Genomic DNA, 16,399 nt, shown 5'->3' on the forward strand with positions numbered 1-16,399 from the left:
CATTATAATTGATACAGTAGTTTTTGGGAAATCGTGTCAACAGACAGACAGACAGATTAGACAGACAGACAGACAGACAGACAGACAGACAGACAGAAGCATAACATAACCTTCTCTTTGGGAAAGTAACATTTACAGGTATATAGATTTCGTCAAAAAAATACACTCAGAAATTGGTTATTCATTGCATCTGATATTTATTAGGTTCTGTTGGGGATATATCGATAAATAATTTGTATGACTATGATTATCCAATATGAATAATTAACAATAATGCTGTAAGCATTGTGACGAAATTGATTACCCGTGTTTAGAAAACACCTACAGAAGCGTTAAAACTAAGCATTGAATAAATGGTATTCTTCTCGTTTGTGTTCCTTAATTAACCGTCAGCATGGAGAAGGTTGTTTCAAGCGTTAGTTATTATTGCTGAATCAAAGAATTGGCTTCTGTTCTCCGAACAACTTCTTCATCTCCAATCGAATAAATGGTCTAAAATTTGAAAAGAATTGTACAGATGAAATAAAACTGGTAGTCAAGGAATCAGAACAATTACTTTTCTTTTAATCCGTGTAATTATCCGTGTGTGAACCTCTAGTTTGTGTTAAACTTATTCGAATATCGTTGTCTTGTAGTATTGTGTTTATAGTTTACCTATTACACGTCGATGAAAATCTCTTTGCAAGGAAATGGACTCTACGATACGTCGTGTCTCTCGCCCTCAATTTCCTGCTATGGGTTGGCAGATGTATGAGGGCGCCCAGTCACGGCGTACCTTACAGATAACAAGGAAAACTCAGTGTTTGGATTCTATCTCAGACCACTACCACTATAGTGGTCTGAGATTCTATGTAGAATTCGAGAAACAAAAGAGTTGTCCCTCATCCTTTAAAATTGAAGCATTCATGGTGCACACTATATTTTTTGTTCTTTTTGCTATTATTTGAAACAATGTAAAGTGGCCTATTTAAAGATAACAGCAAGCTTTTAATTTACACATAGTAACTCTTTATGTATCACACAACATATTATATATTCTAATCCTGTAACACGATCCGAATATTTGGTTGAAGTGCTTCAACTTGACGAGCTCCTATTTGCTCTTATATATAATAATTTACCTGTCATATGCATTCTCGGGTCCGGAGGCACCATCTTTACGAGCATTTGCCACATACATGAGATTTTCCAGGAGATCGTAAACAGCAATGTGTAGATTACCAGTCTGAGCGATTGAAACCATATCACGAATTGTATTTTCTGCTGTTATATTGCCATGGTATTTTTGTATTTGGCGTGCTAAGACAGAGCTGTAGTCGGGATCGAGCCAGTCCATTCCTAGATTTGAACAACGAAATATTAGTATCACCATATAAACAATAATATATTATTGACTTACTTGTGTCGCTATGTTAAAGGGCAGGGATTCAATGCCAGGTTCTCGCATTATTATTGGTATTTTATCAGTAGAGCCATAAGGATGACATAGGATTTTTTTTGGACCAACGTTTTCGATAGCTCTGCCAGACATAAACAACTGTCTTTCAAACATTAATGTTAATCCTTATCCGAAAAGGCCTTTCTGAGATCTTCTAAAGTGAAGGCGTACATTGGGAAGTTCAATCTGATTCAAATTCGGTCGGCTAGTCATTTGATGTAATCTGTTCTCACCTTTGTATCAGCCGGGATTGTCCTAATATTTACGTTTTTGTTTTGAATGCAGCCCAAACAAGACAAAAACGTAAACACATAATATGGAGGACAATTCAAGCATCACATTTTAATCAAATGACCCACTGTAAATGTTATTTGAAACTCAAACGCCGAATATGAAAAGACATTAGTTTACACATTGATTAGAACGTTATATATTGTTGTGTGCCTACATAAGGATATGGTGGGAAACCTTGGCCAATATATTTCCTTGTCACAGTGTACCAATGTATAACGTGATGCTATGTTAACATACACTTCAAGGGCATTAGTAGACGATTGATTGCTAATGTTCTACATGTCACTTATGTCCACCAGCAAATCCATGACAACATTGTGTCTGTTAGCATTAGTATCAGTAGTTTAGTTGATATCAATTGCAAGGTAGTGTGTTTAAAAATGCTTATCTATTCTGAGCAATATATCATGCCTACCCCAGTATACTACATTTTCGATTTTAGGATGCCAATCAGCGTCTGGTCTCATGTTGAGGTCATCAAAGAAGTACGCAACTGAGGCAGAATACTCCACACCACGAAAAGCATTTAACTGTCAATAAACACAGGACAATATCTTTTTAATTTTACTTACAGTTTACATTGATGATAATGTACAATAATTATTTACAATCTATCCTGTACATAATCACATGACATCATTGACGAACATATTAAAGTAATATATACATGGATATTACACACATACACACATACATACATACATACATACATACATACATACATACATACATACATACATACATACATACATACATACATACATACATACATACATACATACATACATACATACACACACACACATACATACATACATACATACATACACACATACACACATACATACATACATACATACATACATACATACATGCATACATGCATACATGCATACATACATGTATACATACATACATACATACATACATACATACATACATACATACATACATACATACATACATACATACATACATACATACATACATACATACATACATACATACATACATACATACATACATGCATAAATACATTTCCATAACTACAGTGCATATCATGTATCGATGCCATACATAATTCGTACCTTCAAATCGCCTATACCAAATATCTGGTTACACGTTCTATGGGCATTAGCAATACGATTGACAGCGTCATCCAGTGTGTTGTCGAATTGCATGATATCACGTAGAAGACACTAGATGAGATTTCAGATATCATAAAATGAATATTAGCTTTTAAAAAGTGTCTATGTGAATATATACCTAATTATATTACAACCTGTACGTTTTTATTTATCATCAAAACATTTGTAAAATGTACAGTACAAATCACGATATGCTGTCATATTAAATTTACTCTTTCTGGATAAAATCAAAATCTTAGACACTTATAGGTATAGTGTCATGCGTTTATAGTCACATGTGCAACTGTTATAACATGTATAAGATTTAAGATGGTACAATAACAGTTTTGGTTTTCCATTTACTTGTTGGAACAGCACCGTTGCCCGGCAACTATAATATCGTGAATATGATCAGTTTACTATTTTTTCCACATAATAATCTACGTTACCACAAAAGGGTATAACATTACCACAAAAGGGTATCCGAATCTCGATTCTTTGCCGAATGTTTCATCTGGGTATCCGACATCCACCTGACTGATTGCCATTTGATTTGAAGACATTCCTGAATGAATTAAAATATATATTAGCCATGGTTAACTCTCCGATTTGAAAACGTCGATATTTAATCTTAAGTAACTGTTCTAGAAGCACGTAAATTCAATAGAATCAAACGTAAGTGTCGCTAGAACACTATCCCCATGCATGCGAGATCAATCCATGGACTATAAGTTACTGTTATGTACATTCATGATCAATCCAACTTTAAGATGTGGAATATGTTGATATATTATTGGGGGCAAAAGGTCGGGGGCAAAATGACCAGGGGGCATCGGGCGAGTGGGGCAAAAGTGATGTTTACATCACGAAAGACGTGTTATCGTGGTATTGCTTTGAACATATTCATCAGCCTCATTCATTTGAATTTACTATCAAAATCACAGGTGTGTAACAGACCCGTGTTGGTGTGTTACAGGTCTGATTTTAAATAATGTCGTGTATGCACATGCACCTACACTTAAAATCATTACTATAATATTTTTGTGAGAGACTATCGGAAATTATACACCCGTATAACATACCTGTACCAACATACCTGTTACAGGTATAATATGTGTATACAGTCCTGGCCCTGTAACAACGTTTTAGACACACCTGTTACTGGATCTGTACACGGCCTGTTACAGGCATGTCCTGTAATCTGCATGCGGATTTCTAGCTGTATATTTCATATTTGTTATCCATGCATGCAATATACTCACCTGTGATCAAACCGATCCAACCAGTCCAACCTACATTAGCATAGCTATGACCGTTGGTGGCGTTTGTTTCATCGTTGTGATACACGGTTACCTGTGGCTGATTCAGGAAACCCCCTTAAAGAGGAGAATAAATCGGGTATAAAAGTGAAACAAGGCCTCGGAGGAGAACAACAAACAATATATTTGACAAGATAAGATGCTTTCCCATCCAATACTGTCTTACGTAACACACATATCACAACTCGTGATTGCAAAGACAGTGTCAATATTATATTTGCCTTACCTAAAAACCAATCCAAGGCGCGTAGCTGCATGACAGAGTTTGGTTTTGGTACAGCTTTACCCCAAGCTCCATACAGTGAACAGCTTTCCCTTCTGAAGAACAAAAATTATCAAAAATGGTCATTTTCGTCACTTGAAATTAATGGCAAATAATAAATATTGTAACAGTTGTTCTTCAGTGTAGGTATACTAACTTATCGCTTTATTTCATCTCTACTTTATATGAGAAATTCGTTTTTGTAACACAAATCTCGTTTTCATCTGACAATTAGCAACCAAATAGGGTATTTGTTTTCATCGTGGTATAAGGCGTAGATATACTAGACCCATTACTTACGTCAGTTCCCCGATCATGTGAATCCTTTGTATTTTCTGTAAGAAAAGTTCAACACTTTATTTATTTGTGTATTTCTTTATATGTATGTTTTTCGAAATATAACTTCTTGTTATCTGGTGAATTCATTCATTCATTCATTCTCTTTCTAATTGCAAAAACTGTGATTAAAATATCTAAAGTCACAATTTCAGTCAATGTTTTCCGTATTAATACACAGTAGTGGTTTATAATCTATTTCCATACCTTGATATTTACACCAGATGCATCAGCCATTCCTTGCATTTCTTCGAAGAAATGGTTTGCTGAATGGAGAAAGGAATTGTATTTATTGAAACGAGAACATTTAGTGTAAAAGAAAACACAACATTGGAGAAAACGCTGTAACAGTCAACGACTGTCACAATTTATTACTCACGATTCTGTCTGAATACCCTCGACTTCGTGTGTACACTAGTAAATATTACATCAGTGTTGACTTACGTGTATATGGCTTGGTCGCTGCTGCTTCCAAATCTAACGCAACTTCCAATCTGTAAAATAAAGATATGACCGAACAAAATATGCATCAATCAATTTATTTTCCATTGCATTTTTTTCACTTCTGGTATAATTGATGCCATTGCCACAGTAATTGTCGTCGTTACCACAAACACAATTGCAAAAAAGTTAGTTACAATTATCATCGAAACACGAAATTTTAAATAGACTCGGTGTTTTGATTTTTAAATGTCAAGATCTCATTGGATATGATAACATAAGAATTCTTTTATTTTGTAAACAAATATCCAACCACTGGCGGTTATTTGTTCATGTACATCCATGCATGCATGTCTCTCTGTGTGTATTTGGGTCCATATGTCTGTCTCTCTGTCTCTCTGTCTCTCTGTGTGTTTGAACATAATAAGCATGTGTGTGATAAAATCAAGACGATTTCATAAATTTGTTAGGTTACATTGACTTACCCAATGTTAGCTACATCTTTCAGAAACCAAGGTCTGACGAAGCCTGGCAGAGTCCCATTCAATTCTTCAATCTATGATTATATGTACATACAATCTCAATTATTGAACACAACCATACAATAGGGAATTATGAGCAGACTGTACCATAACTATTTAAATCAGCAGACAGCTCAAGCACCGTTCCAGAACGATGCGTACAAATCACGAAAGACAGCCTCAAACTAGTTGATAAGAGTTTCGCATCATCTTAGTAAGTATAGAACAACGAAAACACTTCTAAGATCTTGTGGAAGTTTGTTATATTTTTGTCAGGGTCTGCTACTGAGTTTCTGGGTACAAAACACGACCCTCTGCCTTCGGTGCATATATTTCCTACTTAATACCTACAAGGATACTCATGAAACTTACAACTTGCTGCTCAAAATAATCCCAGACGGCATTCACCATGGTGTTTACGTCATCTTTCAGTATCTCACCGTGTGCATATCCTTTTTCGTACGGTGTACCTTTCGATAGATAACGGTTAGAGAATATGTTTTATAACATACGCACTTTGATGTGAGACTTACTATGAATTCATGAAAGGAAGTTGTTGACTTCCATTAAAATAAATTAGAACCTGCCCGTGTGGACCTCCTAAAAATACTACATGCAAAAGGCTTACACATTATCCAAAATATTGTCTTACCCCAGAGATGAAGCACCTTCATCATATCGTCCCCTTTACCCACGGTGAATAACTTGGCGTTTTTGGTTTGTTTGACAAACACTGGCTGATCAGTTTGGATAGGATTTAGGTTGGGTTTGGCATGAGGGTCGGGCTGTAAGTAAAATACATACAGTGTGTGTATTTGAGCCCTATACAAATCCAAGTGCCAATATCACTATGGGGTGGACTCTGATCATAACATTTTATCGCTCAGTACAAAAGTTGGAATATCTTTGCTTAACAAAACAACTGGCATGTATCACATGTATAGACCACGCATGAATAGAGTGTCGTGTTTTGCTTTGACGATTTAACGAAAAAAGTTCACTGTATAAGCTTTTTAAAAAAAACACATTTGTGTTATCTAGTTGACAAGCGCCACCTACGTTCAAGCGCTCGACTTGCATGGAGTCGTACACGACATTAGTCACATACTTGTCTATTTGCTGCCTATAGCTTCTACCGTTGGTTGTTTTGTATTTACAAACCTGTTCGGTTTCAGGATTGCATATAAACAAACGCCAACTATGCAATTTAACGAAAAGAACAACATGTGATTTCAAAAATGCATTTCTGTGAGTTACAGGGCGTGAATAATGTCATTTGGCTTGTATGTCTCGTCACGAGACAATAATTACAATAACAATTCAATTCGTCATCCTTACCCTCATGCAAATAGATTGGACACAAAATAGCAATTCTAAATACTATCATGTTTGAATAAAAATATAGTACAAATGAATACAGTGAATGACTGATAATTCACTAACCTTTGCATGACAGGCCAATGCGAAAGCCAAAACGACTAGAAAAAAGGTGACACGCATTTTACACGCAATACAAAAAGACAACTATACTATACCGAGTTTAGTAGACAGATAAAACTACATGTTAATTTATTTGCGAGCATGTACAGAGGTTAAATTCCGTATCAAAGTCCTACATTTTGTTTTGTAGTGTGATTAACTTTAGATCGTCCACTGCATAGTTGAACATTCACATGATCACCATATTGTCAACGTTCTACACTGAATTGAAGTTGATGACAGACCCGCTTTAGAGATGGTTAAAGGCAATGTACAACTGCCGACATCAGACCGTGGACGAACAGAACCTGTTACAAACGGGAAAAGTAAACAACTGAATTGGAATAATAATACGTGGCACAGTATGTTTGAAAAGCAGAGGCTTGTATTATATTTCAAGGCTTGATAAGAATAGTTTTATGGCCTCTTTATGTGTGCATATTCCAGGGGAACTTCTAATTGTTTCTGAACGTGAACTATTATTATGTATGGCATACAGCTGTTCTTATCAAATGATGGAATGCAATATAAGTCTCTGTACTTCCAACATGATGTGCCAAGTATTAATTTAATCCAATTCAGTTGTTTACTTTCCTTGTTTGTAACAGGTTCGTCCACGGTGATGTCGGCAGTTGTATTTCCTCTCTTCATAGATGCTGAAATCAGCTAAATCCCTACCAAAAATTTTATATTTTTTTATGAGAAGTGCCTGTAGAATTTTGGAGGTAAAACTACCGAGAAGATTGAATAAACTTCGAAAATCAGTGAATTTACTTTGACATGTCCAAGTATCAAACATCAAAAGTAACGGAATTCTATGTTTCGTGACCCCCTAGGTAGGTTTTGATGATTTTTTTTTCAGAAAAAGGCACATACAGCTTTTGTTAAATGGATTTCTGCATTTGATTACAATTTTTTGATATAAGGTATTGGATATTTTAAGTAGTTTTGCTATACTGGATATAATCCAATGGCCATGATTAAAAAATAATGAATGTAGGACATTGGTAACCTAAACACTATTTTATATAAATCGTTAATTACGCAAATGACTCATTAATATTGGTAAGATTTTATCAAAACCTGATCAGTTCTTTCAATTACCACAAGGAAGATGTCAGGCAATTTTCATTTGAATTGATATAATAGCTTCTGAAATATCGTGTCCATAGAGACAAACAGACAGACATACAGACAGACAGACAGACAGACAGACAGACAGACAGACAGACAAACCGATAGTCAGACAGACATCAAGACATACATACATACATACATACATACATACATACATACATACATACATACATACATACATACATACATACATACATACATACATACATACATACATACATACATACATGCTTGCATGCATGCATACACACACACACACATACATACATACATACATACATACATACATACATACATACATACATACATACATACATACATACATACATACATACATACAAAAGCATTACAATCCTCCTTTACGGAATGTACAAATCAGAATATCATCGATTTTGTGTTTATTGTTTCACATTGTGTATTGAGATTGTCTTTCATCTAAACTCAAACTACAAGTGGTCTCAGATCTAACACAGTATTGTACAGAACATATTACTGGACAGTTACACACAGTCACGGAGTCCTTGTCATAAATGCTTAGCATTTGAGAATTGTTTCCAACAGCTTACTCTAAAACAGAACACGTGAAAAGATGAGTCAATTTTAGCCGACAACATAGACAGTCTAAGCAGTACGGACGATGGTGGGCATCGGTGTGAGAAATAAAATGCAAAGAATAAAATATATTGAATTCCGAATACAAAACTGATGACTTCTCTCTGAAGCTTGGTAGTTTACTGTATACGCTGCTTAAATTTATAAAATGTCGACATGTGGTCAAATTTCCCCCGAGTTAATCCACCTCATTCAAAAAAGACAAGTGCATTAAACTGTTAATTGTAGATCACCATATATAAGAGCCAATCGTTTTACACTCTAAGACTTCCATTCTCAAGGTGTCTTAATTGTTATCAGTTCACTTCAATAAAGAAAAACGAACGTCAACAAATATAATACATTGTGGGTGTCTTCAGACTGGAACTGAATCCCTTTTTCTTCAAAACGTCAACATTTTTCAAATCGTTAAGTATTTGGATTTACTTCTTGTTCCTGTATTACGTATAATGTTGTCAGCTGCAATTACAAATTTGGTTTTTCTTCGTCGAAAAGCTTTTTCATGTCCAGACGAATGAAAGGTCTGAAAAAAATAGAAATGGAATTTTAAGTTTGATTAACTCTCACTTCTTAACATCAGCACAAAATGGTATATACATTTAGAGAGGATATTAACGAAGTTATTGTCAGTAGACTACCACAGTGACTTCTAATCGTTTGTAAAAGGCAGACAGACAGACAGACAGACAGACAGACACACACACACACACAGACAGACACACACACACACACACAGACAGACAGACAGACGGATAGATAGATAGATAGATAGATAGATAGATAGATAGATAGATAGATAGATAGATAGATAGATAGATAGATAGATAGATAGATAGATAGATAGATAGATAGATAGATAGATAGATAGATAGATAGATAGATAGATAGATAGATGTCATCAAATACATACCTGTCATAAGCATTCTTTGGCCCGGCTGCGTGATCTTTCTTTGCATTCGCCACATACATGACGTTACTCGTAAGATCATAAACAGCAATATGCAAATCACCAGTCTGGACGATAGATACGATGTCACGAATTGTATTTTCTGCCGTTATGTTACCATGGTATTTTTGTAGTTGTCGGCCTAAGACGGAACTGTAGTCGGGATGAATCCAGTCCATTCCTGTGTTGGAGGCATTTAAGATTATATTTAATACACACATACGGTATCATAAACAGCTGTGGATAGTTATTAAACAGTGACATAATGGTTTCATTCACCATCGTACTATGCAATGGCTTCAAATCGCAAACAAACATTTTGAGCAAAATGACGAACTAAAAACATTGGTTCCTCAATCCATCATATATCACGACATGGAAAACGAAATAATTATACTACATAATATAGTTATAGTTAAATTCTCTGTAAATTGGGTACATTTTTATTTAAAAAGCAAATAGGGACCTAAAGCTGAACGGAAGAAATCAAAATGTATCATTTCAATTTTCTATTTGCTAACACCTTTAGATTTTAACGAGTAAATCATACCTACCCCAGTATACTACATTTTCGATTTTAGGATGCCAATCAGCGTCTGGTCTCATGTTGAGGTCATCAAAGAAGTTAGATACTTCAGCAGAGTACTGGATACCACGGAATGTATTAAGCTGAAATACAGTGTATAACAGTACATGTATGTAATATGTATATATGTATGTATGAAGTGCAAAAGCAATGAGTAGAACAATCCTGCAGTTGATGAATAAATTCAATCCTGACGTTTTGAATAAACATTCTTTAACAAAGGATACGAAGGCAAGATATAAGTAGGTTACCCCCTGGCATTATATATATGTGTTATCAGACATAAAACGAAACACCGCAAGTTACAATAAACGGTAAAATACGCGAAGAAAGGTCTTAAAATCAGAATGTATGTATGTATGTATGTATGTATGTATGTATGTATGTATGTATGTATGTATGTATGTATGTATGTATGTATGTATGTATGTATGTATGTATGTATGTATGTATGTATGTATGTATGTATGTATGTATGTATGTATGTATGTATGTATGTATGTATGTATGTATGTATGTATGTATGTATGTATGTATGTATGTATGTATGTATGTATGTATGTATGTATGTATGTATGTATGTATGTATGTATGTATGTATGTATGTATGTATGTATGTATGTATGTATGTATGTATGTATGTATGTATGTATGTATGTATGTATGTATGTATGTATGTATGTATGTATGTATGTATGTATGTATGTATGTATGTATGTATGTATGTATCTCCTAAAGTATGTATTCTCCTAAAATATACCTACCTTGGCATCGCCAACACCAAGAATGAGATCACATGTCCTGTGGGCGTTGGCAATTCGATTGACAGCATCGTCTACTGTATTATCAAACTGTAGAATATCTCTAAGAAGATACTGAAATTTAACAAGTCTTATCATATAACACCATACAATGTAGGCCTATCATACATGTAACATTATCTGCAACTGTCATTGTAATTACTGTAATTGCTTCCGAACTTCTTGTCATCGTTAAATCTCCCACCTCAACTTCTGTCAATTAAAATCATATTTGTTTTTAGACAAAACTGAACGTTTTCTGAACATTCTCGCACACCAGAGCTGTTATTTCTTCCGCGACACTGCGAAATAACGACCTATTGACGGCGCGTTTTGGACGGTGCCGTAAAAGAGGCTGTAGTTTGCGACGATGTTTCTAAAGCATCGATGGTGATGTTTTGCGGCTACGATGAAACATGTTACTTACAGTAAAGGGGTAACCAAATCTGGACTCCTTGCCGAAAGTATCATCTGGGTCGGCTACTCCGATTTCACTGATGGCCATTTGAGTTGACGACATGCCTTTAGTGTAGAGAATATTTGAAAAGAAGAAAAAGAAAAGAACATTTAACGAATTTCGTTGATTTCGATCAGATAAAACGAGACAATAAAAAGTAATCGAGATTGAAGTTCATAATCTTAGAGTTATAATTACTGGATGATATCATTATGATCCTTAGTAAAGTGTTGTTTGATTGTAAATTATCATTCACACACACACACACACACACACACACACACGCGCGCGCGCGCGCGCGCGCGCGCACACACACACACACACATATATACATACATACATACATACATACATACATACATACATACATACATACAAACACACACACACACATACATACATACATACATACATATATTCATACATACACACACACACACACACACACACACACACACACACACACACACACACATACATATACTTACCCGTGATTGATCCGAGCCAACCAGTCCATCCAACATTCGCAAATGTGTGACCGTTGGTGGCGTTAGTTGGATCAATGTGGTATACCGTAATTTGCGGGAAATTCTGGAAAGGTCCTGATAAAGATAACGACAACGGCTAGTTTTATACAGTTTAATAAGATAGTAAGTCTTGCTTCTTTTCCAAAAATAATCCAAGTTACGTTTGGTGATAGAAATTATTATATTAGACAACAATTGACGATATTAGATTTAGTACACGAAGAAACTGTTTAAGAAAGGTCATCTCCCAACTTTTCACCACAAACGTTTTAGGTTGTCATTATTAATACAGGAAACCTACCATCAATGACAAGAAGATCAGAATTAAAATTAAATAAAGCAGTAACACCTTACCGTCTGAAGCCCAGTCAAGAGCACGTAACTGCATCACAGATCCGGGTATTGGCACTGCCTTGCCCCAAGCTCCATACATCGAACAACTTCCTTTCCTATCGTACGAAGAGTATTGGAAAGTTGAGAATGTCAAATAACATCGCTTGTTTTGAGAGAAAATCTTCGTTAGAGTTGTTTATTCCTATTTTAACCCCCCCCCCCCATGTGAAGCGCTTCTAAATAAGGCAACAATTTGTTTTTCAAACTCAGCGCTCACACATTTTGAACAAATCAACATCGTATCCAAAATATAACTATTGAAGAAGACACAAATGAGATACTCACGTCAATTCTCCGATCATATGAATTCTTTCGATTTTCTGAACACAAGAGAAAAGACCCTGTGTCAAACTAAGTTATTTCCGCGAGTTAACATTAGCATGCTACCATCAATTATGTGATATTTGGAGACATTATAGTATTAACATCAAGAAATGTTGTTTCCGGACAATGTTGAAGTACTTTTGTTATGTTCAGTACAAAGAACTTAAAATGAAACTAGTAATATAAAGCTTTAAATATGACACAAATTTTTGAGTTTGCGGCTTCAGAGCATAAACAGCATAGCAGTGTTGTCGACATCACTATATATTGATTTTAATGAACGGTGTATAAGTAGTTGGATATAATCACGTGTCAGTCACGTGCTTACCTTGACGTCTACTCCAGCAGCATCGGCCATTCCTTGTATTTCCTCATTGAAATATTTGGCTGTAAAAATAGAAAATGACACGTCAGTGAATAGGGAAGCTCGGAACACTGTTTTCAGCTTTTAGGCCACGAAAGACACAACCAGTGACCCCGACCGACTTAGTTTGGAAAAAAAGGGGAAGTTGTGACCAGGAAAGTAATCAAATACACTGATGTGAGGAATGGAAAATCAATAGAAAAAGTCCCAAGGTACACGGGTTTATAGATTGAAATTGCACACACATATTATGGTTGAAGTAGAGATTTATACGACGCATGTACTATACTTACGAGTGAAGGGCTTGGTAGCAGCTTTCTCTAAATCCAACGCAATGTCCAATCTAAAGAATAGCATTTTAATCATTAATTTCAAAGTGCACAACCATAATTTGTATAAATTGTTCATTCATATTTTTGTCATTTATGTGGTAAATGTGTTGTGATTTGCACTTTAACAGTAAACGTAGTTGATGTCTTGCAATATAACATTGTTATCCGTTCGATAGTTCAATGGTTTGTCGATTTATGTTTTATTTATAGGCCTTGGTAAACTTAAACTATGACACCCTAGCCTTACCATTGGAATTCGACTCACCATAGACCCGTTTCACTGTGTACGGTGTTGTAACCAGAAGACAATTTTAACAGATACGAAGTAACTGATTAAATATATTTACCCAAAATCTGCCACGTCCTTCAGAAACCATGGTTGAAAGAAACCTGGCAAAGTACTGTTTACTGCGTCAATCTGATTGTGTGTGTACGAATGAAAAGTATAACATATCAGTGAAAGTGGTTTTTTTATCAAAGCTTCATTTAAAAAGTTCTAAAATTGGGTTATTTCTGAGATGATTCATTAAAAAACGTAAAATTTATCATTTTTATCAGTATCCGAAAAGAAGATGATAGTAACTTACGATTTCCTTCTCAAAGTAATCCCATACAGAATCCATCATTTCAGTTGCTTCATCCTTCAAAATGTCACCATGGGCATAACCCATCTCATATGGTGTACCTGGGAGTAAATATGACGGTTACACTGATTTGATTTGATTTGATTTGATTGACCTGGCCTGACCTGACCTGACCTACTTGATTTGATTTGATTTGATTGAGTGATTTGATTTGATGTAACACAATTGAATATCATGGGTGTGGTGTGGTGTAATAAAGTGCATGTGACGTGACTTTATAGAATTCCAAGTCGATCTGAATGATGATAAGGATAATTTTACTCTCACCCCAATCTGATTAAAATCTGATGTTAGATAGACTGGTTTTCCTGTATTTACCTTTATTCCATCGTTATTGCGTCTTTTACGTGAGTTTTTTTCCCCGGGCGAATGCCTTTCTTTCTTTGGTGGGAAGGCGGCGATCACTCCGAACAAAACAAACGTCACAACACGATGAATAGAGGTAAATAAGGACATCTAGCCGCTTTCACCACATCGGATTTTAATCAGATTGACTCTCACCCGTACGATCACAGAGGGAAAACAACATTCAACAATATGTCTACATCACATACACACCCGTTACATCATCTTACCCCATAAATGAAGTACTTTCATCACGTCATCTCCTTTACCCACGGTGTATAACTTGGCATTCTTGGTTTGTTTGACGAGTACAGGTGCACCAGTTTGAATAGGATTTAGGTTGGGCTTGGCATGAGGATCGGGCTGTCAAATTGTTTTGAAAAAATACATTAACACAAGGCATGTTTTTAAAACTGTGAATTTCTCGTCTTGTTTATGCATAGACTTGTGAGACCGTACTGACAGATTCAAAATATTAGTAAACAAAATAAACCAGCAATAGATGGATACATTCGGTCTCTCCGTCTTGCAGATGTTAAGAAATGCTACCAAGCCCACTCAATAGCGTCACCAGTATTGTTATTAACAAACAGGTCAAATCAATGGAGCGATACGTATACCGTTTCCTTGTATGGCCATGACGCAATTCTATGTGTAAAACTGTCAATAAGATTAGTAATAATACTCGTCACAATATAACACACACTTTCTTTAATATATGATTCTTTTACATGAATAATGAAACTAATCACAAGTACTTACCCCTGCATTGGTACCCAGTAAAGCTGACACAAGTAGTATTGAGATGAGTTGAATACCGGCCATGATTCACCGCCCACTAAACTCTGACTAGTGTGTTACTGTATAAAATAAAATGTGAACGCACTTACGCACTGACACAGTGCGATGGCAAAAATCAAAGTCCTATTTCACGCATCAGCTGATAGTTGTCACGTGACAAAACACCAGATAAAAAGATGCACTCGGTTGATCTAAATATGTTTACCTTGGTTGTAACACTAAAGACTGATATGAATCGAAAGACAAGGTAGCCTACCTACCTGAGCGTGTTGTAGTTATCTTTTTTGAGTTCAAAGGTCATATGCAAATGATTAGTCAAACCAGTTACTCACAATTAATTGTGCGATACACGCTATTTATTGTATTGCATCAAGAGTATGACATGACATGACATGACATGACATGACATGACATGACAACATACTACATTACATCCCATCATATTACATTATATTGCATCCCTTACGTCACATTATATGACAGTACAGTACAGTACAGTACATTGCATTACATTACATAACATCACATTGCATGACATCACTTATATATATCACTTTATTACATTATATTGCATCACTTACATCGCATGACATGACATTACATACCATTACAGTACATTACATTACTTTATGTTGCGTTACATTTCGTCATGTTACATTACATTACATCATATGACATCACATTACATCACATCACATTACATTATATCAAATCACATCATGTTACATTACCTTGCATTACATTAGATTAGATTACATTACACATCACATTACATTATATCAAATCATATCATGTTACATTGCATTACATTACATTGCATTACATTACATTGCATTACATTACATTACATTGCATTACATTACATTACAGCATATATTGCTGTGACATCAACACATTGGCGTTATCACATTGTA

At 35.3% G+C, this 16,399-nt stretch overlaps 2 protein-coding genes across 2 annotated transcripts; both read right to left on the bottom strand.

Moving 5' to 3' along the window:
* Positions 1–434: 434 nt before the first annotated feature.
* Positions 435–7,082, bottom strand: LOC144443023 (protein dcd1A-like). The gene is made up of 14 exons (XM_078132396.1): positions 7,077–7,082; positions 6,391–6,523; positions 6,111–6,208; positions 5,703–5,773; positions 5,221–5,270; positions 4,984–5,042; positions 4,741–4,775; positions 4,405–4,496; positions 4,122–4,235; positions 3,330–3,424; positions 2,821–2,931; positions 2,148–2,262; positions 1,122–1,338; positions 435–492 (listed from the first exon to the last, which is right to left on the bottom strand). Exons 1-14 carry the CDS (start codon positions 7,080–7,082, stop codon positions 435–437), a joined length of 1,254 nt encoding a protein of 417 aa, XP_077988522.1.
* Positions 7,083–9,241: 2,159 nt separating this feature from the next.
* LOC144443706 (protein dcd1A-like) lies at positions 9,242–15,755 on the bottom strand. Its single transcript, XM_078133246.1, has 14 exons — positions 15,447–15,755; positions 14,915–15,047; positions 14,283–14,380; positions 14,043–14,113; positions 13,657–13,706; positions 13,328–13,386; positions 12,961–12,995; positions 12,637–12,731; positions 12,244–12,357; positions 11,726–11,820; positions 11,263–11,373; positions 10,467–10,581; positions 9,877–10,093; positions 9,242–9,489 (listed from the first exon to the last, which is right to left on the bottom strand). The coding sequence occupies exons 1-14, from the start codon at positions 15,507–15,509 to the stop codon at positions 9,432–9,434; spliced, it is 1,314 nt and encodes a 437-aa protein (XP_077989372.1). The 5' UTR covers positions 15,510–15,755; the 3' UTR covers positions 9,242–9,431.
* Between the last annotated feature and the right edge of the window lie 644 nt (positions 15,756–16,399).

This window comes from Glandiceps talaboti, chromosome 12, assembly GCF_964340395.1.
Source record: "Glandiceps talaboti chromosome 12, keGlaTala1.1, whole genome shotgun sequence".
Classification (NCBI taxonomy): Eukaryota; Metazoa; Hemichordata; class Enteropneusta; family Spengelidae; genus Glandiceps; species Glandiceps talaboti.

Bases quoted from the DNA above. Each gene is read 5' to 3' on its own strand.
- LOC144443023 (XM_078132396.1), bottom strand. The intron at 5,271-5,702 runs GTAAGTCAATGT...TTTATTTTACAG, and splicing joins AAAGATGTAGCTAACATTGG to ATTGGAAGTTGCGTTAGATT. The intron at 4,236-4,404 runs GTAAGGCAAATA...CTCCTCTTTAAG, and splicing joins CGCCTTGGATTGGTTTTTAG to GGGGTTTCCTGAATCAGCCA.
- LOC144443706 (XM_078133246.1), bottom strand. From the start codon at position 15,509: ATGGCCGGTATTCAACTCATCTCAATACTACTTGTGTCAGCTTTACTG. The intron at 14,381-14,914 runs GTAAGATGATGT...ATTTACTCCCAG, and splicing joins GAAAGTACTTCATTTATGGG to GTACACCATATGAGATGGGT. The intron at 14,114-14,282 runs GTAAGTTACTAT...ACACACAATCAG, and splicing joins ATTACTTTGAGAAGGAAATC to ATTGACGCAGTAAACAGTAC.